Source organism: Henckelia pumila, chromosome 4 (assembly GCF_033568475.1).
Source record: "Henckelia pumila isolate YLH828 chromosome 4, ASM3356847v2, whole genome shotgun sequence".
NCBI classification, from domain to species: domain Eukaryota; kingdom Viridiplantae; phylum Streptophyta; class Magnoliopsida; order Lamiales; family Gesneriaceae; genus Henckelia; species Henckelia pumila.
The window spans coordinates 158,972,390-158,998,738 of NC_133123.1; the positions used below are offsets into that span (position 1 = coordinate 158,972,390).

Genomic DNA, 26,349 nt, shown 5'->3' on the forward strand with positions numbered 1-26,349 from the left:
AAAATTCTTGTAATAATATTCAATGAAGAAATAGATTTTTGTAACCGACAAATAGTATAGTTAAAAATTTTGGAAAATAAATAAATTCTTATAGTAAATATTATATAGAATTTTAACAAATTCTCATAAAATTTTTAAAAGTAAATAGAAAAAAAATTCAAAAATTCAAGATTTGTTTCAAATTGTATATTAATAAAAAGTCTTGCAAAATAAATGATTATAGTATTATATAATATCTTAAAAAAATCTCAAAAAATTTAAAGTAAATAGATAGAAATCCAAAAATCCAAGATTTATTTCAATAATTTACATATATCAAAGTATATTATTCGGTAAATAAGTGATTTTTGTTTAATATTTTTACTAAGGAACATTTAATGATAATTAATAGTTTTATTTTCTACTATTTGAATTTTTTATACCGAGTAAATAAATATTTTTGTATGACACAATTAATAAGAAGGAAGAAAAATAGAAGTTATCGAATTAAATAAACTCCTTTGTTTTTTTAGAGTTAATAGACTCCATTCAACTGGAACTCATATGTGAGAAATTATTATACCCATTTGTTTTATTCATTTTTTCATCTTAATTTGTCCCATTCTTTTATGTAATTTTACTTATATAATCATCATTAATATATCATTTATATAGAATAAAAGGTAAACATGTATATAAACAATGAAAAAACTCTACCCCTACATTTATACTTTTATAGCAGAAATATTATGAAATTTTTTAAAGATATTATATAAATTTTACAATAATCATTTATTTATTTTGCAAGACTTTTTATTAACATACAATTTAAAACAAATATTGGATTTTTTATTTTTTTAATTTAATTTATATATTTTATGAGAATCTATCAAAATGCTATATAATATATATTTACTATAGCCATTTATCTATTTTGCAAGATTTTTACTATACTATTTTTCGGTTACAATAATCTATTTCTTAATTGAATATTATTACAAAAATTTATATTGAAATATTGGAAATACACAAATAAAATAAAAAAATCATAATATAATATATCATCAGTAATTCTCATAATTAATTAAATATTTTATTTGAATTTGTCAAAATTCTATATAATATCTACTATAAGCATTTATTGATTTTGTATAAGAACATTGTTTATTATCATATATATCATATTACTAATATAGTGGATTAATTAACATTTATTTACTGCCTCTAAAACAAAAACAAAAACTCGCTGAAAGCATTGCTAGGAAGTTGAGAATGAAGAAATATTATTACTTTTTATTTATAAAAATACTATATATTATGGCCATCATTGAATTTTCAGAACGGTGATGCGTTAATTGAGGAGGCAATTCCCATTTTACGAATCAAACTTGCGAACTGTTGTTTACCACAGATATCTCAAAACCAACCGAATTTTGGCAACCTTTGAATCTAACAACCTGTTCGCCACTCTTCCTCGTACAGACACAGCTGCCACAAAGAGGGAAAAAAAAAACCCAAAAGGAAACAGATCATGATCTGGGATTCACCTGTTCTTGCCATGATCATGATCTATTCCGAAAAACTTTCTGAATATTGATTCCTTCCTCGGCAAGACCCTTTTGATCAATCGTATCTGTTTGGATTCTGAGGCTTTCTTGGTTAATTCGGAAGCGTCGAAATGCCGGTGGGATCGTTCAAATGTTTCGTGGAGCAGAAGCTCGGGAAATTCCCGCATTTCTTGATATATGCATTCCTCGAATGGGTGATGATAATATTGCTTTTTGTGGATGGCTTTCTCGCCTTTGTTTCGAATGAATTCGCCAAGTACTTCGAGCTCAGAATCCCATGCTTACTCTGCACAAGGATAGATCATCTTCTTGCACACAGGAACTCCAACTTTTACTACAATGATTCCATCTGTGAGCATCACAAGAAAGAAATCTCGTCCCTCGCGTATTGCCACGTCCACAAGAAGCTATCCGATTTGCGTACCATGTGTGAGGGTTGCCTTCTGTCTTTTGCCACGGAGAAAGATTCCGACTGTGATAAGTACAAGTCCCTTATTGGGATTCTGCACAAGGATATCGATTGCTTTGTGGAGGATAATCAGAAGTTGTTGATGAATTTGGGGAATGGCGACGATGGGAAAGAGATATCAGATGAAAAGAGTGGTGCACACTTGTGTTCTTGTTGTGGGGAGGCTCTGAAACCGAGAGCTTCCGCGAAATATGGGCGGAGTCTGTCCATGAATGCTCCGACCCCATCCCCTAGAGCGCCCTTGCTGGCGAGGAGGAACGAAGAGGGGCGTAGCATATTGTTACCACATGTTAAGTACACTGAGCTGAAGTTTATGTCAGATGCAGAGCAGGAGCTCTCTGAGTATGAAGATGCTCCAAATGGAGAGAATCAAGGTGAAACAATTTTTTGTTACATTTTCTTTAACTTTCTATCTATGTAATAGTATCTTCAAGTGCATGATGTTGAATAGTTTTCTTGTGTTCTATGATAGGAAGAGACGATGTAAAGTCGGCTTCGGTGCCATTGCTACCTGATTCAGAGGAAATGACTGATGATTCTTGCAGAACCCCTAGTTTTGCCAGAGGGACCAGATTTTTTGGAATCCCTTTGTCAGATTCAGCTCAAGCTAGTCCTAGATGGGGCTACAAGATTGGTCGAAAACTAGCAAACATCGATTGTGCTCCTGAACCCAATGATGCAAATTCATTCAATGAACTAGATGGAGACATCTTGAACCGGTTGAAAAGACAGGTCCGTTTGGACCGCAAATCGTTGATAGCTCTATACATGGAGTTGGATGAAGAAAGAAGTGCTTCTGCGGTTGCAGCGAATAATGCCATGGCCATGATAACTCGTCTGCAAGCTGAGAAAGCAGCTGTGCAAATGGAGGCCTTGCAATATCAGAGAATGATGGAAGAACAGGCGGAATACGATCAAGAAGCTCTGCAAGTGATGAAAGACATGCTTTTGAAAAGGGAAGAGGATATAAAGGCTTTGGAGTCGGAACTGGACACTTACAGAGAAAAGTATGGGCTTATCAAGAAAGTAGGAAGTGATATATGTGAGATTGATGCTGATGAAGATTATCAAGACATGAAGTCTCAGTCCTTGTCATCCTATGGTGAGAGATCAGAATGTGGGAGCTCGAATGGAGCGGATAGAAACGAAAATGAACGTCCCAATAATTCGATGGAGGATGGAGAAGGAAGTCCAAACGAATCATCTTTGGATTTCGAGGGTGAGAGATCTTATCTTCTTGGTCTATTGGTAGATCTTGAGAGAAAAATCAATTCACCTTCAGATGAAGTGTCCAATTCCTCTGAAGGCGTCGCGATCAGTAATGAAGATGGAAGCAAAGGTAATCGAATGTCTAGTTTTGTTTATGATAATGTAGTTATATTTAATGATAACATTGATCATTATTGGATCTTGTAGGACATAAACAGGAATCATAAAAAACACTTGCATGAGTTAATTACAACAATTCACAGGAAACTGTGCTGTAGGAAAAACCATTTTGTAGATATGATTAACTCGAAAAGAAAACGATGATACAGTACTCTTTGAGCTTGTATATGTCAGTGATGATCTGATTGCAGACCTACATGATTTACCAAAGAAACGATTCGTCCGATGTAGCATAGAAAAAATAGTTATGCACATCCTTTTTTCAGTCCTTTTACATCTATAATTTAATGCTCCTAAATATTTCCCATATTTCTGTTGTTTTAAGCTCTGATATCTATCCTTTTGTGCGTGATCACAGGAAAAGAGCAGAAGGGTAGCCTTAAAAGAGAGGTATCTCTAATAAGGGAGAGATTGAGGACCATTGAAGCAGACAGTGGATTTTTAAAGCATGCAGCCATGACGCTGCAACGAGGAGGCGAAGGAACTAAACTCTTGACTGAAATAGCTCAACATCTCCGGCAGATTAGGGACTCAAACAAATCTATAACAGAGGATTCAGAAGCATGAAACTTATCCTTCAGGTGAGATTCCAAAGTACTACTTCCCGCACCCCAAGCCGCACGACTTCTCTACTGATAGGGCAATTAAAACAACTAGCCTCATGTTGCAACAAGCCTGTAAGTCTAGGGGCATGATGATACACCGCTTGTTTATTCAGAATTAGACTATATTGCCCTTGTTGAGGTTTTGAGGGTGACTTGAAAACCTTCAACAAACAATATAATAAACTAGGTAAAAGAGTGCATGATGAGGAAAATTTTCTTGAAAATGCAAAGGAATCTGATTTTTCCCTCTACTTCTTTTGGTTGCAGTGTTCTTTTTTGTTCACTTCTCCATTCTTTTCTCCACAAGCTAGGCCACAGAAACTTGTACATGTATTAAGCATTGACATCGCATGACACGCCGTTGGATGTGAAAGCCGTGACGCCTGGCTTGGATGCTTTATGAGCTCCTGGTTCACCTATATCTTCTTCATTGCACTTGAGAAAGTTCTTGAAAAGGCAGTTTTTTATTTGTTGACAATGTACAAGTACTTACACAATCAGCAACAGCAGAGGGTACTATAGATCTTGCACTTGGAGAGTAAACTCATGCTTTTTTTTTTTTTGTTTAGGACAATTTGTGCAACTGAATAAGAATGTAAACTATTCGAGCTAGTTTCTCCTACAACAGGTGCGACGCATTCGATACTCAAATTAGTCGAGCAAAGATTCTATGCTACTTCGAGAAAAACACTTTCGATGTATTTGTACGATATGTTTGTCTGAACATCTTACTTGAAAACAAAAAATATAGATATACTCACATATATGTATTCAAATCAAATGTTCAGGCAAACTCCTCGTACAAAACTTTGTGTAACGTAGAATCACTCAGCAACGTGTTAACAATTGACCTTATTTTGTTTAAACCTGTACATGATACAATTTTCTGCTAACTGAAAAATATATAAAATAACAATATGCATTTATTTTTCAGTATCAAAGAAATTTTCTCCTACAGTCTACATGATAATTTACCAGAACACATTGAGGAAATTTTCTCCTACAATCAACATGATAATTTACCAAAACAAATCAACATCTAATTTTTTTTTTAAAAAAAAAATATTATGTGTGGTGCAGGAGAGAAAAGAATATATTATAATAGTATTATTCAACTCCTTTTTTTTAATTAGTAACAGTTTTTCAATATGGTGATGTAGATATGATTTATTCAAACATTGAGGATTTATATATTTGTGTGCTTGAGCGCGCGCTTGGTTCATGAAACGTGATGTAAACATAGAACCTAACCAGTTGAATATTGCATCCACATTCATGAAATTATTAATAAATATCACTTTAAATATAAGACAATTTCATATTTTAAGAAATTTAAGACAAAAAGAGGCCAAACCATTTTTTTGAGATGCTACTTAATTACAAGTCTTTGTGTACATATAATTAATTTAAAGTCAAACAACTACTCCCAAACCCCTTAGTTCCCCTCTCTTGTCATCACTCAAAAGCCAAAAATTCTTTTATTTTTGTTTTTTTAAAATACAAATATAATTTTGATCCAAATTACAAACATATAAAGTAAATGTCTGTACTACAGACATGATTTGAGCGTAAACTCGAGACGTGTTTATCTCGAGCAGAAGAAAAACTAATAAATTAAAAAAACTACACGCAGTCAACGAGAATCGAATTTGAGACCAAATGATACTCTCAGGGCCTCAACTTATCTTCGAATATATATATAGAAACCGCATACCCCCACAATATATATCCAACAGGCAATAATCCTCCAAATCAGCTACTTTAATGGCTTCTTTAATTTGCAAATATTCATCATGTAATGCCATAATCTTAACACTTTTGCTGCTAACACCATTTCCTTCTCACTCAGCTGATCCTGATCCTTTGCAAGATTTCTGTGTCGCAGATTTGGCAAGCAACATAGTGCTGAATGGTTTTCCCTGTAAACCGGCAACAAACGTCACCTCGGAAGACTTTTTCTTCGACGGGCTAGTCCAAGAAGGTGACACCAACAACACCTTCGGGAGCCAGCCCACTTTGGGCAATGTTTTGGCATTTCCAGGCCTGAATACCCAGGGAATTTCCATGAACCGGGTCGATTTCGCTCCTGGAGGACTGAATCCTCCTCATTCACACCCCCGGGCGACGGAATCAGGCGTAGTGATCCAGGGAAAACTTCTCGTGGGGTTCATAACGACGGGAAATGTGTTTCACTCGAAGATCTTGGGGCCTGGACAGATGTTCGTGATTCCCAGGGGACTGGTGCATTTCCAGATGAATGTTGGAGAGCAGAAGGCCCTGATTGTCACTGCTTTCAACAGCCAGCTGCCTGGAGCGGTTATCGCCCCGTCGACTCTGTTCGCGGCGACGCCGGCTGTTCCTGATTATGTGTTGAGCAAAGCTTTCCAGGTTGGAAGTGAAGTTATTGATCAGATCAAGTCCAAGTTTGCAGCTTAATAAGTTATTGTTTCTTTCGTTTTCTTTAATTACCTTTTTTTTTTAATAAAAAAAAAAAAATTGGGTTTGCGTAGCCATTTGGTTTGGCCAAAATAATGTAACCACTTTAATTGTTTTTTGTTTTTCATGTATGTTGTTTGTAATTTGTTGATTGTGACAAGAAAATGGTTGTGCTTAATTTTGTTGTGCAAATTACTTGTTTTTTTAGAGTTGCAAATAGAGAAATTAAATGATGTCCATTATAAATTGATGACAAAATTTAAATAAATTATGTTATAAAATTCATTTAAATTATCTTAATATTTAATTAAAAATATGCACCATTTACTGACTAAGTTTCAATTAATTCCGTGAAGTCTAAATGAAATTATAATTATATCCTCATTATTTGTAATTTATGTATAATTATAATATATTATCTTATTTAGAAAAATTTTTAGTTACTAAAATTTCGTTTATCTTAATTTAAATTTTTTAATATTTAATTTATGATCATGTCACTACTGAAAATAACTAAAAATTAATTAGCATAAAATTTTTTACATATTAAAAAGAATTTATGTATATTTACGCATCGACACGTACACTAGTATTAATTAAAAATTGAGATAATTGTTAATATAACAATAATTTTTAGTTCAAAGTATAATTATTTTAAAATATTTTTAAAATAAAAATACTTATTGCATAAATTAATATTTCATGAATTAAAATATTAAATTTAATTACCTTAAAAATTTGCAGTTACTTTTTCCGGGGTACACTCAAATGTATGAGTTAAAACCTTGAGTTTCTTGAAATCAGGTATAAAACCTTATAGAAACGACGTAAATGTGTTTGAAAAAAAAAACACTATTTTTTTTATAGGAACATACTAGAGGTACAACAAATATCGTGTACAACGATATTTATAACAATAATATCGTGAGATTTTGTTAGTTTATCGCGAGATTTTGTATTTAATATATCGTACGAAATTTTGATAAATTAAATTCTTGTATTGATTTTTTTGTGTTGTAAGATTTAGTGTATAAATTTCGTTGTAGCTATAGCATCACTCTTAGCTTTTTTATAAGCTTGAATTTCTAGTTTTTTAGTTCCACTTTTATTTATGTTTAAAAAAAAATTAAAAGAAAATTTTAACATTTCTCCAAATGCCAAAATTACTTTTTTTTTATTTTTAAAAAATAAAAATATAAACACTTTTTTTTTGAAGAAAAAATATAAACACTTGACACTATAAAAAAATTTGTTTTTAAGAGCGGTTTTTTACAAGCAGTTTTAATTAAGTATTTTTTCAAATTATAGCTTCTGCATCCAAATTAACACTTAAAACTTATACAACGTAACTTTAAAAAATGTTGTTTTTAAATTATTATTTTAAGTACGTACCTAGCTACTCCCATATTGTTAGTGGAAACAATATCAATTATTACGGCGCAGTTTTTTCCCAGTCAACTTGTTAAATTATTTCGTTAAACAAGAAGATATATATGTTCCCAGGTGTTGTATTAATCAAACCACGAAGATATATTGTAATATTTATATTGTCCCATGAGAGTAAAACTATTTTGTTTAGGCGCATGTTGTTATTAATCAATTAATGAATTAGCTAGGTTTGAAGCGGTCGGGTTACCCTAACGTAGTAAATATTCAACTAGGAAAATCCTAAATTTTTTCTTCGTTATAATATTTTTTCCAATGTTTAAAATTATAATCAATCAAATGAAGAAAATGACACAAAAACTAACCCTAGCAAGGATTCCCGAAATCTGCGATTGACAGAGTCTTTTAATCTTTCTTTCAATTTATTTTTCGTCAACTTTAAGGTACCAAATATCTAGCTACTCTTTACCCAGTCAATTAATTTGTCCTTATATATTATCGTATCCTCCATAATTTATATATATATTTAAAAAATAATAATATTCTATATTGAACTCTTCTTACCTTTGGTATATTCTCTAATTAATCTACGGTCAAATTGTTTCAAATGATATAACTTTCGTTTAACTGTATCAAGAAGAGATTCCAGCATTGCGAGTCTATATTAAATATGTGGAGGAAATAGAGAAATTCTTGGTCTACATTATATTTTCATTCTTTAATTTATCAAAATTAGTTTATAGTGGAATAATTTGGATTCTTTGTACTTTTATAATTCCAGTTTTGGTTGAGTTTTAGTTGTGCTGATATGATATCAGATATTGTTGACGTCATTAATTCTTATCATTTTTTATATGATAGTTCAATATTGACAACGTTTTCAGCAACATATTAACACCAGGTGAAAAAAACAAGACCAAAAGAATTAACCAAAAAATCTAGTTATTGCACTAAAATAGGGAAAATTGTATTTTTTTTTGTGCATCTTTGCGATTTTTGGTCCGCTATATTGTCAAATCTTAGACTAATTAGATACCCAGCTATCTCTGTTTTTCGTGTCTAACATTTCTTCCAATATATGTGACGTTGATATAGCACAAATGCGACACTGATGTGACATTGACGTGTGTAGTGTCACTTCAACATTTCCAATGAAACTGATTAAACCAAAACCAAAATATATAAGACTTGAAATTCGAATCTGATAACATAAAAGATCAAAATCATAAAATGATAGTATTGAGTATCAGAATCGAAAAAAAAAATACCTAATTAGTACTAGACCAAAAACATAGTTAATTTTCCCATTAAACTAACCAAAAATTATAAAATCCAAGCGTCATCCTAGCTTGGACCTGGTAAGTGAACCACATTGTACAAACACTTCCTTAAAATAAACACATTCATGTTAGAACTCAACTATGCAATAGAATCACGAGAAGAAAACCAAAAATGGAGGCCAAGATGATCTCCTTCTTCACCATGATACTCTTCCATGTCCTTATACTCTTGCTCCCAATTCCGGGCCATTCCGCAGACTCCGATCCCTTGCAAGACTTCTGCATCGCCGATTTACAAAGCCCCCCTCACCTCAACGGCTTCCCCTGCAAACCCGCCTTCAACGTAACTTCTGACGACTTCTTCTACTCGGGGCTGGTAAACGAAGCAAACACGAGCAACTTGTTAGGGAGCTACGTGACTCAAGCCAACGTGCTCGCGTTTCCGGGCCTAAACACGCTCGGTATCTCCATAAACCGCGTCGATATAGCCGTAGGAGGTGTCACGCACCCTCACACGCACCCACGTGCGACCGAGTGCGGGGTCCTGATCCAAGGGAAGCTGCTCGTGGGGTTGATCAGCAGCGGGAACACGGTTTACTCGAGGAACTTGAGCGTCGGGGAGGTTTTCGTTATCCCGAGGGGACTCGTGCACTTCCAGATGAATGTTGGGGAGGAGAAAGTGCTGGTTTTCACGGCTTTCAACAGCCAGATGCCTGGTACCATTCAGATTTCGAGGAACCTGTTCGGTTCGGTGCCGCCCGTTCCCGATCAGATCTTGGCTAAAGCGTTTCAAGTGAATCAAACTTTGGTAGATCAGATCAAATCCAAGTTTGCTGCTTGAAAATCATGTGTGGAAAATATTGTATGTTTGTTGATTGGTTTGCATGTTTCAGTTTGAATGAAATAGTGAATCAGTGTGTAGTTATCAGTTTTAAACTTGTAATGTTTTCCCTTCAATAATAGTCTTCCAATTAATGTAATCGAATTTATTGAGAACTCTTGCGAATGCCTGTTATTGGTATATAAAAATGTAGGCATAGTTTTCATCATAAAGTTTTTAAATGTTAAATTTAGAAAACTGCTATTTTAGTAATTTAATTATGTATTTGTTTATTTGCGATTTTGGTGTTCAACGTACATTGTTTAATTTACGTACATTGTTTAATTTAAGTCTTTTGTCCTTCATGTTTAAATTTTGTATCCTTCGTCATCGAAAATGTTGACATGTCACCACGTATCAGCGCACATCATGTCGGAGCTGTGCAAGCGCCCCATTTGATGGATCAAAATTGCAAAAATGAGATAAAGATAACGTGGGACCAAGACTTATAAGCCTTACAAGATAGCAATTGATAATCAAAATCGTGGAAAGACAAATGCATATGACTAGCTAGTATTGCAATTTTTTCTATAAAATTTTGTTACCATATAAATTGCACAGATTTTATGAGGACGTACCGAAATTAATTGGAAAAACTGCAATTTTGGACATTTATGTTTGTTATTTTGCGATTTTGGTCTTTTATGTTTTCATATTTCAATTTTAGTCCTGCATGTTTTGATTTTTGGTAATTTCGGTCCCTTTTATTCGAAAATTCTTACGTGACACTGTATACATCAGTATTGCATTTGTGCCACATCAGAAAAATGACTAAAATTGCCAAAAAAATAAACATAACGGACTAAAACTGAAATTTGAAAATATAAATGACCAAAATTGCAAAGTGACAAACATACATGGCTAAAAAAGCAATTTTCTCGAAATTAATTATATGCACCACATGCATATTATTCATGCCCAGAGTTTGTACGACCTTGGTAGTAAGAATATTGACATAATTTGCAAACTAAGAATATACTACTGTAAATCTGGTGTGTTCTTTTTTCGTATGCAGTATATTTTTTTTTATCAATTATTATCGTTTCGATAATTAGGACCAGAGTTTAAACCCTATATATAACACATATATATATTCCACTCGCCTAACAGTGAGACTGGAGCTGCATGTCACAAAGATTGTAACAATAAATTTTATGTATTTAAACCTTATTCTAAGAAAAAAAAATCATGTATTGTCCACACAAAAATGTAAATTAAATGACAAGATTAACACAAATATGAGAATACACTGACTGCATGCATGAAAAGCATGCACAACACGATTACATTACATTACACTGCATCAGGAACTAATCGAACAAGATCCAACAGAATTCGAGTCACAAACATTAATAAACAGCACGACGAAAAACGAGCAGGCTTGAGTTTATTGATTCGACATAAACACGAAAACCAAACAATTAAGAATCATGACTTACACATCATTCAACTCGCGAACTTGGATTTGATTTGATCCACCACACTTTGGTCCACCTGAAAAGCTTTAGCCAGGACTTGATCAGGAACAGAAGGCGTCGAACCGAACATATTCTGGGCGACATTGACGGTACCAGGCAGCTGGCTGTTAGCAGCAGAGAAAGCAAGCGCAGGCTCATTTCCAACGTTCAAATGGAAGTGCACCAGCCCCCTCGGAACCACGTACATCTCGCCAACGCTCACGTTCCGCGAGTAAACGACGTTCCCGCTAGTAATGATCCCCAACAAAACCGTCCCTTGGATTAAAACCCCACATTCCGTGGCTCGCGGGTGCCAGTGAGGATTCGTGACACCGCCTACAGCGATGTCAATACGAGTCATGGAGACACCGAGCGTGTTTAGCCCCGGAAAGGCGAAGACGTTGGCCAGGTTTAAGTAACTTCCCAAGTAATTGCTTGTGTTCCCCACGTTGACCAGGCCGGAGTAGACGAAGTCGTCCGAGGTGACGTTAGAGGCCGGTTTGCAGGGAAAGCCATTGACGGAGAAGGTACCGAGTAGATCGGCTATGCAGAAGTCCTGCAAGGGATCAGGATCAGTGGAATGGCAAGGTATGGGGAGTAGAAGTAGTTGGAGAAGTATCATGAAGAGGGAGATGGAGAGAAGGATGATATTAGCCGCCATTTTCGGTCCTGTTGCGGAGATATTAATTCAGTAGCAAATTGAGCAGTGATGCAATGGAATTTAAAGAAGTTCATGCAGTATTTATAGCAGGTTTTTTTGCTGGTTTTTAGTCTTCATTTTTAGTTTTTTGTTTTAGCAATTAAAGGGAACAAAAATATGAAAGAAATATTGCAGTGTGAGTCTAACGTTAGATCCCCTTATAAGGATGTATTGGTCAAGGATTTCTCTTTTTGCTAGATTGAACTCACACTTATATGGTAGTGTTGCAAAATACACCGCCTAATTGTACAGTATTCCAGTTAAAAGTCGAGATTGCTAAAATCTCTTCTGAAAAAATAATGATATGTTAACTCCTTGTATTTTGAGATATCGAGCACATACATCTTCGTGATTCTAAATTTTGAGTAAATCCTCCTATGTCCGTACGTGTTTTTAAAGGCATATATAATCAAAATTTGAAAACACGAAGAATTAAAAATCATCGAGTGTTTTTTGCAATCTTGTGATTTCACAAGGGTACACGTACATGCAAGTAACCCTAATTTATTTAATTTTAAGTTCTTCCGAGCTTTTAGATACAATTTTCAAGTATATTATTCACTAGAAATTTGGAAGCACTTAAAATAACCTCTCACAAACACTTCTTATCGTCTTCATACATGACTATCTGTTTTGAGGAAAAAAATATCGGCAAAATTGCGTAAAATTGAATAACAGGTTAATATGTTCGACGAGGTAGCTATACATGGATTCACGTCGTTGCTAGTGAATCTCGTTATATGCCATCGCGTTTGGATGGGACGAATTAATCATGTTAGAATCACATGTTAGCTAGAATGTGAGATTTAAAACGCGTGGTGATGGGAGGAATTCCATTTTTGCGAGGGCCATCTTTTGAACTATGAAGACAAGATGTTACATGTACGTAAGCAATCTTTTAAACTATGCAGACAAGACGTTACATGAATCAAAGTGGTAGAGTTCAACCTAGCATATGAATATTATCCTAATGATAGATCTAATGTCCCATGATTTGCTACGTCAACAATATATAATTAATTACGCATATATATAAAAATACGAACCATTTAATATATGATTTAGATATTACCCTTAATGTAAGATCTCATTAACTAAAGTCACCTCCTGATCAATGTGTAACAGCCACCTAAATTCTGGTACGAGGTGGGCAAACATGTCATGTTCGCAAGGACAGAACATATCCTGGTATATCTTATAATAAAGTAAATAGCATAAATAATTGAGTAGAAAATGTTGACATCGGGCATATAAATTGACCCAATTTTTCTTTTTTTAAAAAAAAAAAGAAAAGAAAAGAAAAAGAGAAGAGTACCTGTGAAAGATCTTTCAAGTCAACTGCAAAAGTAAGAGGTTCTAGCTAAGGGTAGTTTTATTGTCGTTTTCTTTGATTGGATCACGAAACCTAGAAATTCAGTTATATTTGGTGAAATAATATTGCGAGGAACAATGAATATTGTATCTGTTTGAATGCTTGAAATTTCAATTTCCTAACACACCTATATATAGGCCAACCATCGGAGGTGACATGCATGTCCACACATTTTGTGAAACTTCACTTCAGATTTAAATTTTTGTGAGACGTTCATGTGAATATCTTATGAGTGCTTATGATATGAGGTGTCCATCAAGAAGTACTTTGCGTGTATTTATATATATATACTATTGATTATCTGAAATAGAGGAAACATAACATAATATTGGTTAGGTACTCATCATTGACAATTGACAAATGAATTAATATATATTATTGCGTGCAGTGCATCGTGGAAAAATCATGAGATCAAGGAGCATGCATGCATAAAATTAAATTCTAAAAATAATAATATTTCATCTGTTGAAATTAATATTTATAAGATAGTGTTTGGGAAAGCTTCTAGAAAGCAGTTTTCAATTTTTCTTTAATAGAATTTTCAAAATTCAAAATTCTGTTAAAAAAAAATTAAGAAGTGTTTTTTAGAAATTTTTCGAAACACTACCTAAATTTCTTTCCATTTGATTTTGAAATCCTGGTGACGTTTCCCGTGGAGAGAGTTCAGCGAAAGTGGGAAATTAAAATTGAGATTTTAGTCCAACTTATCATGAGTTGGTATATTTTGAGTTTTATTTGTGTAATTTGTCAAGTTTTTGTTTTCATCCAATTACTTGAAATTTTTTTTGTCTTGTTTTTGCTAGAAACAATTAAACTCATGAAATATTGCTTATTTGATACTTATGATGTCTTACGAGGTTCATATGGTGCAAATAAAACCCATATCACACACATTATATAAACTTCATCTAAGGAAAAAATAAAGCAAATCGAATGACGCCACGTATTTCGAAATGAGAGGAAAAAGTTCTCCATTTTTCTTAGGCAAATTTTAATATATGTAATATAAGTTTTATTAATTATGGCCTACATATTAACCATGTTGGATAACACTGATGAAAAATAAGTAGTATTCGCTGGATCTAGTGACTTCAGATAAAAAAAAAAAATCAAAACCAAAACAAAATCTAATTTCCTAGATATAAATAAAATCAAATTTTAACAAGTACAAAAATAAAATCCAAAACAAACCAATTTACAAGTCCAAAATCCAAATTTGTCGTTGAAAGCTCTCTGTAGTGGGAAACCCAAAAAAAAATCAAAACTAAAAGTGATTTATTTGGGGATGGGCGAGGTGTTAAATAAATTTTTCATTATCGAGTAAATTAATTATTTGATCGTTTATCAAGTGGGTGGTAAATTGGTAATCAACTGCTTAGTTTGCTTAAGCCTAGTTGGCTCCCTCTAATTATTTTTTGTTTTATAAGTGAAATATTATTATTTTCTTGAGACAAATTAAATTGTATTATATGTTTATATGTAATAATTTCCAGATATAATTACCATAACATAGTAATAAACTATGAGATAAGTAAATTGAAAGAGAAAGACGAAGACTTTTTATCCGTGACATTGCTAAAATTTTAAAAAAACACTAGTTGTGTTTGCACACACGTTATGTGTATGATTAAAATATGAATAATATTTATTTTATACACATATTATATGTTTGTTTCAATCAATTTAAATTTGAAAATAAAATGAGTTGTGCGTGTGATTAAAATATGTACATAATTTATTATATACATGTATTATATTTTTTATTCAAAAATCAATTTAAATTTGAAAATAAGATGAAATTAAGCACAAAAATGGAGATTATTGTTGACAAATAAAGTTTAAAATAGAGATGGAGATTTTGTTCTTTTTTTTCCTTCCTTCTTTAATAACATAGTAACATATATAAAAGTTAATCTGGCTAGTAAAATCATGATAATTGATAATATTTTATTTGATAAATGAGACTTTATTGTTTACGTAATTTATTTGAGAAGACCGATCGAGAGCATTCCCATCATCCCATGTGTTGATGAAGAAAATATTTAATAGTCGAATTCCAAATTTTATTAGGTGAGACGAATAAATTCTTAAAATGGTCATGAAAGGTTGTTCATTTTGTATTTTAGTCATGTTTATGTTTTGGATTTTGAACCTTTTTTTACGAAGTTCAGACGTGACACTAGAAATTAATACTAATAAAATATCGAAACACCACCTTATAACTTATTAAATTAAAACTCAAAATTAAACACCTATCGAATGAAAAAACAAAATGAGTAAGCTTCTTTTCCATTTATAAAAATAACATTCAATAAAAAAAAACTTTATTGAGAATTATATTCAAAAAATGTAAACTTATCTTCTAATCAAATATTCTCCAACAAATTGATTTTGAAAGATGGTGGGCACTATTGATACAAACGTGAAAGAATCTGACAAATAATTAAGCATACGAGACCGGATAAATTTTTTGGTTGCACGAAGTTCCAATAAAAAATGCATTTCATCTACAACAGAATTCATGAGGTATATATAATATTCTTTTCATGTATGAATCTATGTATTATTTTTGTATAAATCGAGAGTAACCCGCGATTGTTCTCGGAATTCTTGATTTGGGAAAATGTGAAGGAAAACCATGATTCCCTCTCGCATGTCTGTCTATTTACAATTTTTCTAAATTTTTTTCGACAACTTTGATATTTTTCATTAGAAGTGTTGATACGACAATGTATATGTTACGTCGACTTCATGTTAACTCAATGTCCTCCACATCAATACGTTGGAAAAAGAAACAAATTGCGAAAAAAAATAATAATAAACTAAATTGAAATTTGATAACACAAAAGTTCAAAATTATAAAGAAACACATATGGGGAATCAAAACTAAAATTTTCCTAATTTTTTAGTTTCGGTTCCCATTCTTGGGAAAGCCGAGACTTCAAACATATTTGCAACTTTTGCATGCATATATGATATATCGACTTTTACAACAAAGATACAAGAAAAATAAAAGGTTAAATTTTGCTAGACGATGCCTCTGTTATGATCACTTCTCTCGGGTTTATATTATGGATTCTATATAATATAGTAATTTGAATCCATAATATCACAGATTCTATAAATTACGCCTCCGTAAACTATAGATTCGACTTATAATTTTCACGAGGAATTTCGATTTAGCTACCTTAATTAGGATACTACCATATAAGAGTGAATATTTAATGATAGATATGAGGTCCACTCGAAAATGGAATATTTACTCTCTCTCAGTTATAGTTCATAATCAGAAATTATGTGTAAGTTGTAACAAGAAAAAATATAATTTTTTTAAAGAAAAAAGTTAAAGTGAAAAATCAGAAAACCATCAAAAACCAGCAATGTGAAAAGAAGAAAACCAAATCACCATATCCTCAGTGAAGCATTCTTGTCTTGTGTCCCTCTTCTGCTCATCGTCCGAAGCATGATCCCCCGTCGGAAACCGGCAAATCGGGCACGTCTTCCCGCAAGAAAAACCTAGCCATCTCTCGATACAAACCCTGTGAAACTCATGCAAACATGGCAATATCCATGCATCGTCTCCTCCATTCAAACTCGACAAACAAATCGAGCATTCTTTATCTTCCGTAGCTTTGTTGCCTTTGCTGCTTCTTCTCTTCTGCAAGAAACTAGTGAGCATAGAACATATCATGTCCATTTGATCACAAGAATTATAAGCATTGCTTCATTCATTAGCATTTGTTAGAGATTCGATTAGCATCGGATTAGATAGCGCGAAGAAACAGATTAAGATGTAGTGTTTGTATAGCTTGTAATGGGTCACTTTTGATATACATTTTGCTTGGTTTCAACGTGAAAGGGTGGTTGAAGAAGTTGGAATTATATTGAAGATTAATGTGATTAAATAAAATTGGTTGCACCAATAAAAGATTGATACCTTACTCCAACTTTAATTAAAATTTGAAATTAATTATGGTTCCTTCGTTGTTATTCAAAAAGAGGTTTTATTTTATTTTCTCAAAAAAGAAAAGAGGTTTTATTTTCATTGAACTTTATCATTTTCTATGGTAAAATATAATTATTTTGTGAATTCAATAGTAAAGCGCCACAAATAAAATCAAATGTTTTTGGAACTGTATTTTATTTCAATAATTACTTGAAAGAGTGTCTACAATGATTTATTTATATCAATATAAATATATTCCTTACATTCTAAATTGATTGTGAACTACATGTTTTGGATTATTATATGTGACACGGACGTTGCATCTTTTAAACAATATTTCCTTGTAAGGGAAGATGAGACAATATTATTTTCGTACAATTTATAATTTTTTCACTTTCGGTTCAATTAATAATGACTTTATATTTATAATAACTTGTATTTCTTTTTCACTTTTGATCCTCTTAGGTTGCATTTTCATTTTTATTTTTATTCGTGTAACTTAAATGTTTTTTTTTTTTGATTCTTTAATGATTGGAGTCCATCGAATGATAAAAAATGAAAAAAAAAATATAAGTTAAATGATCAATATATATATAAATTACGGGTCTAAAAAATAAATTCGTCGTAACATGACCAAAATGAAAAAGAAATATAAGTTATATGACTAAAAAATGCAAAATTATTGTTAACAAGACTAAAAATAGAAAAAAAAATTCAATTTACAAGATAAAAAATGCAACTTTTCTATGAATTAGGTTTGAGGCAATTGTTGGTAGAAAATTGTTGTTTATTTGTTCTTCTGGAATGTTAATCGTTTTGCAATTTTGTTATCTTCCATTGTCAAATTTCAGTCTTGCTCCACAATTTTTGTTTTGTAACGATACTAATCATATTCCAACATTCTCTCTCCAAAAAAAAAAATACTAAAATTGCCAACCAAATTATGTAAATCTAAAACTCAAATTTGATACCAAAATCAAGTGAAAATTATAATAGGATCAAAAATCGCAATTCGCCCTTAAAAGCATAATGTAAGAGAAACTTAAAGGGGCTTTGTTCAGAAACAATAATTAATTATCTTGTGCAGAGATGCATCCAAATTTGGACAAGAAATGTTTTGAGATTCATAAGGTCAAAAAATAAACATGGACAAAAAATAATTGGCTCTATATAAAGAGAAGACTTTACCAAAACATATACGTAAATATATAGTGGCCTTGAACGAACAACAGTATCAAACCTTTTTCCCTGCATTAAGATCGTCAGCAATGATCCCTACAATATCACACAAAAGACTCAACTTCAAATCATCCCCAGCGACAGGGGATGTATACGGGCTCTTGAACAAACTCTCACAATATTGAGTCGCAGCAGCAGCTTTGTCGGCATGCACACGAAGAGCACGATACTGCCCGCGGTCCAAATCATCCGACGTCATTCCTAAAGTAGTTATAATAGTGCCATAGGCGTTTTCGCACAGGCCCAGAAATCCTTTTAGATTAGGATCAGTCGCAGCAAGCAAGGAGTTGTGAATCTTCAACTGTGTATGTGTGGCAAGAACTTGCACAGTGCCGATGGCGATTCTTCCGAGCAATGGGTAATCGGCAAATCTTGTGCGTGAATTCGAACCAAAATCATATAGGCAAAACTTTTCATCTTTGCATTGACGACATACATCTTGGAGGGGTAAACCAATGGTTGTGCCAAAGAGCAATCCGTTGGTAACAAGAATTAATTGAAGTATAACGATTACTTTCTCAAGAGGAAATGCCATTTTCTTGATTTGTGATTGTGTGATGGGAGTAGATTTTGATTGTGCATCTAAATGTAGCGGTTTGGACTTTGGAATGTCAAGTGTCCCTAAACTTTAAAAAAAGGTTTAAAAAAAAAGGTAGGTAATAAAAGTAAATCTGGCCATGAGAAATTTCAATAACAGGAAAGGAAGGTAGAATCTATAAAATCTTAGGCTACATTACACCTCCCATCCAAATTCCAAATTTATTTATTAGAATAGAATGATATTTAGTGCTACTATCTTATTCAAATCTCTCCCTAACCGTAGAACTTCTAAAGAATCAAAACCCATTTAAGAGATATTCAGAATCTTTTTAACCCAGTAATTACTATAAATTTATTTGGGTCAAAAAGAGATGCTTAAGAAATGCAATTAAGAATTGATATTACACAGTTTGCTTTCGAGAACCACATAATTTATATTTGCATCCACAGCAACATAAACACAACGATCCAGCCATGAGAAAGGGGAAGTTTTTATTACTACGTCAATCACACACATACAACAACATATCTAAACATTGGTACCAATCTGTTTCTGAAAGTTTCTATCAACCGAAAAAATAACAGCATAAAGCTTAGCAGGTTTTATTTCTCACTTAGAATAAAATATGTTAGAAATTCCGAGCCAACTTACAAGAATAGTCTGTGCAGCACAAGTACATGTCTAATTCCAGGGACTCGGAAGCCTGCCATCTCTGAAAACGGAAGTGCCGCCCGATGCTGCAGGTGAAGGAGAGGAAGCTATGTAATTTGTTCCTGTTACAGAGATCGAGGAATGTACTTGCCCAGCAAGTGCGAATCTTGAAGGACTAGGACTACCAGCAACCCCCAGTGACGTTCTATGAGTTAGAGGTACCTGCTAGGAAAAAAGTAAATTAATCCGCTCCATGCCTAAATCAGACAAAATAAAGGTCCCTACATTGTTCATTTCAAAACTATAATTAATCTTTTGTAATAGAGGGCTCATTTTCAGATGCGAGGCATGTGTGGATAATGGGGTAAAACCATAGTCTCCAGAACTAATGAGACAATTACCATGTTAGGGGGAGGCTTCCGCTGTTGACAGTCTGACGATGGTGAAGTGCTGCTCATGCGTGGTACATGGCGAGGATGGATATTATTATTTAATACATCATCAGCTTCTCCTACATCCATATCAACGCAAGGAATTCCATCTGAGGCCATTTTAGGGGTGTTAGCCCTCGACATTGACCCTGTATCAGTCGTGGTATCCACTTGTAGTGGAAGAGGTGGACGACCAGAAGTTCCTTGCATACTATTCTGTCTTTTTAACTGCTCTTCTGCACTCAGAATCTGTCACCACAATCCACAGGATGAGTATGACTATTCCGAGTATAAAAAAAATAGAGGGAATATGCTTAAAGTTAATGCCAAAGAGTTGTCCAGAATATATAATTATACTCTTTCACGACACAGAAAAAATTTGTGTTACCTGTTTCAGCACTTGTACTAAACTATGTTTTCTCTCATTCAAAATTTCCAATTTCTCCTCAATCTCCTTCCGTCTTTTCTCTTTATCATTTATAGCATCTTCCTGTTTGCTTCCCTACAAAGAAAGAAAAGACACATATTGAGTACAATATTGAGAAGTAAAAGACAAGAATGTAACCCGTAATATACTAGAATAAAGATTAGAGTTAGCTTTATTCAAGATTTATGTGAACCAAGACGATCAAACTTAAGGTCAAAAGGCTCAGCTCCAATTCAACAGCAGTGTTGATTTAAAACACAGAGACTTGCCTTGCCTGCCTGATATTCAACAACTACTTGTGAAACATACTCTTGGGTTTATTATTTCATAAATGATGCTTGTCCTGCAAAGTTAAATTTCAAGTCCCAAAATACCTAAACAACAAAGAAACAGGAGCATCTGGCTTCACATTTAAATGATGCTCATATCATGATACATGTCTTCATCCTAAAATCAGAATCCGAAGTATAAGACTATTGCATTTACTTGAAACAAGATGCTATCCATGTCCCAGATGCATTCGACTGCCTGATTTAAAACTAAATGAAGAACGCGGAGTGCTTATAACGATGTGCGTATAGCTTTGGCATAACGTTTGCTGAAGATGAATTATACCGATGTGGGTATAGCTTTTGTGATTTTACATGCATGAATTATAATTCTTCTTTGGCAAACGTTATGCACATTTATTGCTTTTAGGGCAATAATCTTAATCTGCTGAGAAGCATAAAATCTGTAATGATTCATGACGATTGACGAGTGACACGTGTAACGTAACTACGTGAACCCGTCCAAATTCATGTCCCATATTCAGCCAAACAACTCCTTTTCCTATCTCCTGTTGAGATTTGAGAAGCATAAAATCTGTATTCTTAGACACCATATCTATACCAAGCATTCCAAACCTTTCTTTGCCACCAAGAATTTCATGTCAACTACAAGCGCTGTAAATCCAAAATCCATCACAATCACTAATCTTCTCACAAGAAATTCAACATATGTTTATCGCAGAAACATCATCCACCAAACAGCGCATGCATTTAAACTAACAACAGTGATGAATATGATCTCCGCTAGACCTCCTACATGCAAAATTCCATAACAGAACCCCAAAGATTGAAAAGATAACAACATTGCAAAAAAAAAAAAAAAAAATCCCCTCGAAACCAAAATCAGAACTTCTTTACCTCGCCCTCGGTGTTATTGACAACCTCAGTTTTGTCCTCATTTTTCGCCATTTCCTCCTTCTCCTCCTCCTCCACTATCGCGTCACTCTTCTCCACCAATTTCATCAAAACATCCTCATTCACCTCCACGTCCTTCGCCCCTCCTACATCCTTCAAATCCTCCTGTGGCGGCAACTCAGGTCCAGTACTGGAATTATCCTTATCGTTCTGATCTCCGTTCTGATTTTTGTCCAAATCATCACCCTTAGGGATTGGATCTGGCCTAGAATCGTTATGATTCAAATTCGAGGCAGGGTTAGGGATTGAAACCAGGGCAACGTTAGCGGGGGATCGGATGCGGGCGAGGGCTCTGGAGCGGCGGCGGAGGAGGATTTGGAAGTCCTTGAGCGAGATGTTGGGGGCGGGCCGAGGCCATCGGCGGGGCACGTCGGTCGCTTTGTGCAGATTCCCCTTGTACAGCGATATTGCCACCATCTTCGATAAAGATGTTCTTACCGGAATTTGATTTCAATATGAGCAAATGTTTACCTAATTTTATCCCCAAAAAATATCAATCAATCAATTTTTGCTCGCAATTTTTTTTTTTTTTTAAATATATAAATATATGTTTTATTTTATTTTATTTATCTCAAATATATGTTTTATTATTATTTTATTATTAATCTTAAACTTATACTAACTAATGTTTTGCTAAATTTCAATCTAGCTCACGTGTATTACTACTAATTACTAACTTATTTGCACATACGTTGTGTGTGTGACGAAAAAATTGATTTTTTTAATTAAAATTAATGTTTTTTAAAAAAAAATTAATAAATTTATGGGAACAAAAAATGAATTTCTTTTGATTAAATATTAGTCATAAGTTTATGAGGAGTAATTAAAAGATAATAAATTATATATTTATATTATTTATTTCCCAGCATTATTTTTCAAATAATTTGAATTCAAATTGAGGCCATACCAAGAGATCAAGTTGGTTTCTCTAAGGCCCTTTCATTTAATAAATAGTATAGATATATGCTTACATGTTAAAATATAGATCATTAAATCTACGATTTGGGCAATACCTAAAGGTAAGATTTTATTAACCCTAATTTTGGTACGTCAACGTGACATCGAAATTTTTATAATTAATATTTTATAATATTTTTTATTTATCTTTGATAGTGAAAATTTCATAATTTTTTTATTGCTGTTTCTTTTCTATAAATGTGAGATGTTTTTAAATTTATAGATTATGAAGAAATGAAGAAAAATAAAAAATTTAAAGTGTTTGAAAAACTGAAATCAGAAAAGGTACTAGTTTTTTGATTTCAAATAAATTAAACATCTCTCTAAAAAAAATTAAACATAACTTAACCCAATTACAGGTGTCCAAATTATTTGATTGCAAAAGGATATAAATTTGTATTCAAATAATAATATCAAATTTAAAAATAAAAATAAAAATAACTCAAAAAAGTACTTTAAAAATAAAAACATCACCAGAAAAAAATTAATTGAATAAAAATTTTATAATAACATCACTTAAATAAAGTACTTTAAAAATAAAAACACATAATAAATAAATAAATAATGTTTTAATTTCGTACCAAAACCAAAATTGGGAGATCAAGTAAACTAAAACACAAAATGAGATAAGTTGGTAGACTTAAAAAAAATTATTTTCTTCTTTTTATTAATATATACTTACAAAGGCGATGGACAAATTTCTTAAATAAATTAACAAGTAAAAAATAAATAAAGGTCTTTCTATTATGGGCTCTGGAGTCTGGAGTAGAAGTTCAATCTCGTGCTAAATAAAAATTCCATCAACATTTATTTTTTAACAACTCCAAAAATATCAAATGTTAACATCAAACCAAACTTCATATATAAATTAAAAACCATCAATAATGTGATGATTCCCAAATTTAAATTACTGAATAATCCATAGCAAATAATTATTTCACAGATAATTAAATGGTTCTTCATAAAATCCTGGGAACTGCGAGAACATGATCTCATCTTGATGCTCCATCATGGCTTCCACAAACGAACCATTCGAAGACGACGAAGATGCTTCGAACCCGTTGTTGATCAATCTCATCCCATTTGCTCCAAAATCCACAGCTGCTTCAGTACATTTTTGTCCAATTATTTCTTGATCACCCTCAACATTTGATGTCAAGAACTCGTCGTCAAGAAGAAAATCGCTCCAACAGAAGCTCGATAATTCGTGATCCAATGACGATGACATGCAGTGATTCGTCGTAAAAGTTTGCGTCATGTTGCAAGTAGTTGTGTTGTTAGTGTAGTTTGAGGTATCTGCACTGACCATATTCATGGCATGGAGTTGGGAGCAAAAATCAAAAGTACTACTCTGCTGATGTCTTTGTGGTGGTTCTTGCTTCAAGATGAATGGATTATTCTTGGACGGATCGAGGGCGAGGTGCGCGATTTGTGCTCGATCTTTAGGGAAAGCACCGATGTTTCCATAATCTGCTAGGATTTGGGAGAAGGGTTTGTGTGTGACAGGATCAATTCCCATTGCAGATAGCTTCTTTCTTAGTTTGGTGTTCCATAGGATTTTCACGTCGGTTTCGGTTCGCCCCGGAAGTTGTTGTGCTATTATAGGCCACCTGCAGATGATGGAAACGTATGATAGAGTTCATTTTAGGTGTTGCATGCTGCAAATGGTTACAACATTCAATATATATATATATATATATATACCTAATACATATATGCTGAATTATTCTAGATTCGGACTCATATATATAGATCAGATTCTTGCTGAATATACTATGAGTACGCATCGTTGAAAGAACTTATAATTAACCAAAAGAATGACCCATTTTGATTTTAGGTTGAGCCTAAAAGTTTGTTACAATTGAATGTCGAACTTGTAACATTAGTGTTGCCAAATGGACTATCGCTCTTGGCCAACTAAGTTTTAAAAAGTTTGGTTTTTGTGCACTAGGTTTGATTTTGTTGGGTTTTAGTCTTATTTCATCCGAGTGCTGACGTGATGTGACAAAAAAAATGTTGATCTGATCACATCGAAAAAAAAAAGATGATTTGCAATGAAAATTGCTGACTTTTATATCCCGTTAGAAATTTGATCAAAATTACTGAAAATCAAAAATTGATGTATAATTAAAACCAAACATTGAAAAAACTTAATGAACCAAAACCCCAAAATTAAACAAACTAATTGACCAAAAAATTATTTTTCGGATCGACTATAACTACGTACCCATTTCGATTGGGTCATAAAAACTCAAATTTTTGGATGAAAATTAAATTACCTGCTACCTATGGCTGCATGTAGCTTGATGACCAACTCCTCCTCTTGAGGGGTGAAATTGCTTTCCTTTGGATCGGTCCGGCCTTTCTCTTCATTACTCCACCTTTGCCTGCTAATTTTCCCACTACTTTTTCTCAACCCTGAAAAAACATGCGGCTTGCCATGAAATTTGTACACATTAATTAAACCATCTCTAAAATTTATTTTAAAATAAAAATAAATTAAATCTTTGAAATTACTAGCTTTCATCTCTCAAGCTTAACATGCATCAATCTACTTTCATGTCCGGGTATCGAGATTTTCAAATTCATATATAGCTTGAAAAACGAATTTTCCGGGACTTTTAATGGGCAAGAACTAAAGTTGAGTTCCATTTTAAGGAATTCGATGCATGGTTTCGAATCCGGATCTATATTTAGTTGAGATTAAGGAAGCTGAATCAAGAAAATGTACCTGATCTCTTGGAGAAACTTGTCCAATTACCTGTTTCTTGCTTTTGCTCTTTCCTAACAAATTTTTCATTCTCATCATCTTCATTATTCCAAAGACCTCTTTTCATGGGAAGCTGAGTTTTCACCATATTTTATGTTGTGTATTAAAGACTAAATATTGGAATTTTAAGAATTATTTGATGTTAGAATTGTAGAAAGGACCAAAGGAATGCAATAATAATAAGGTAATGGTGTGACTTTTAGGCAAGAAATGCATGAGAGAATTGAGGTATATTTGCATGATCAAATGCATCTGATTTTCATTTTTGTTTTCTGAGTTCCAAAAGTAACGATGATAATTTCATATATATAACTATTAAATAAAAGTCGAATCTTTCTTTAAAACTATGCTATGCTAAAAAAACACGTAACATGTGCATGTCTCGTTCGCTGGTATATACGGGTTCAAAGAGCATTCTCATGAGTCAGGTTCGAATTGGATGAGTTATTTGGTTAAATATAGATCCAAGCTTAGTTGATTTAACAATTAAAATGTCGCATATTGAATGCTTTCCAAATAGAAAAGGCAATGAGATTTGTGTTTTAATTTGATTTGATTCACAAGTTTGATAAAGGGTGATTATTTTAATCTTGGATTTTGAGCCATTTTGGATAAAGAAGTT

The 26,349-nt window shown here is 33.0% G+C and overlaps 6 protein-coding genes across 6 annotated transcripts; 3 read left to right on the plus strand and 3 right to left on the minus strand.

The window, feature by feature from the left end:
• The first annotated feature begins 1,445 nt into the window (after positions 1–1,445).
• LOC140865915 (probable myosin-binding protein 5) lies at positions 1,446–4,849 on the plus strand. The gene is made up of 4 exons (XM_073270756.1): positions 1,446–2,390; positions 2,489–3,355; positions 3,764–3,986; positions 4,278–4,849. The coding sequence occupies exons 1-3, from the start codon at positions 1,658–1,660 to the stop codon at positions 3,970–3,972; spliced, it is 1,809 nt and encodes a 602-aa protein (XP_073126857.1). The 5' UTR covers positions 1,446–1,657; the 3' UTR covers positions 3,973–3,986; positions 4,278–4,849.
• A 925-nt stretch (positions 4,850–5,774) lies between these two features.
• On the plus strand, positions 5,775–6,537 carry LOC140862196 (rhicadhesin receptor-like). The gene has a single exon (XM_073265202.1). It carries the CDS (start codon positions 5,775–5,777, stop codon positions 6,444–6,446), a length of 672 nt encoding a protein of 223 aa, XP_073121303.1. The 3' UTR covers positions 6,447–6,537.
• Positions 6,538–9,284: 2,747 nt separating this feature from the next.
• LOC140867598 (germin-like protein subfamily T member 1) lies at positions 9,285–9,953 on the plus strand. The gene has a single exon (XM_073272663.1). The coding sequence runs from the start codon at positions 9,285–9,287 to the stop codon at positions 9,951–9,953; it is 669 nt and encodes a 222-aa protein (XP_073128764.1).
• Positions 9,954–11,438: 1,485 nt separating this feature from the next.
• LOC140862197 (germin-like protein 5-1) lies at positions 11,439–12,110 on the minus strand. The gene has a single exon (XM_073265203.1). It carries the CDS (start codon positions 12,108–12,110, stop codon positions 11,439–11,441), a length of 672 nt encoding a protein of 223 aa, XP_073121304.1.
• Positions 12,111–18,519: 6,409 nt separating this feature from the next.
• On the minus strand, positions 18,520–22,459 carry LOC140864590 (uncharacterized). Its single transcript, XM_073268868.1, has 4 exons — positions 21,944–22,459; positions 20,718–20,831; positions 20,300–20,578; positions 18,520–20,120 (listed from the first exon to the last, which is right to left on the minus strand). Exons 1-4 carry the CDS (start codon positions 22,415–22,417, stop codon positions 19,929–19,931), a joined length of 1,059 nt encoding a protein of 352 aa, XP_073124969.1. The 5' UTR covers positions 22,418–22,459; the 3' UTR covers positions 18,520–19,928.
• A 1,435-nt stretch (positions 22,460–23,894) lies between these two features.
• On the minus strand, positions 23,895–25,815 carry LOC140862198 (uncharacterized). The gene is made up of 3 exons (XM_073265204.1): positions 25,719–25,815; positions 25,237–25,375; positions 23,895–24,567 (listed from the first exon to the last, which is right to left on the minus strand). Exons 1-3 carry the CDS (start codon positions 25,813–25,815, stop codon positions 23,895–23,897), a joined length of 909 nt encoding a protein of 302 aa, XP_073121305.1.
• Positions 25,816–26,349: the final 534 nt, after the last annotated feature.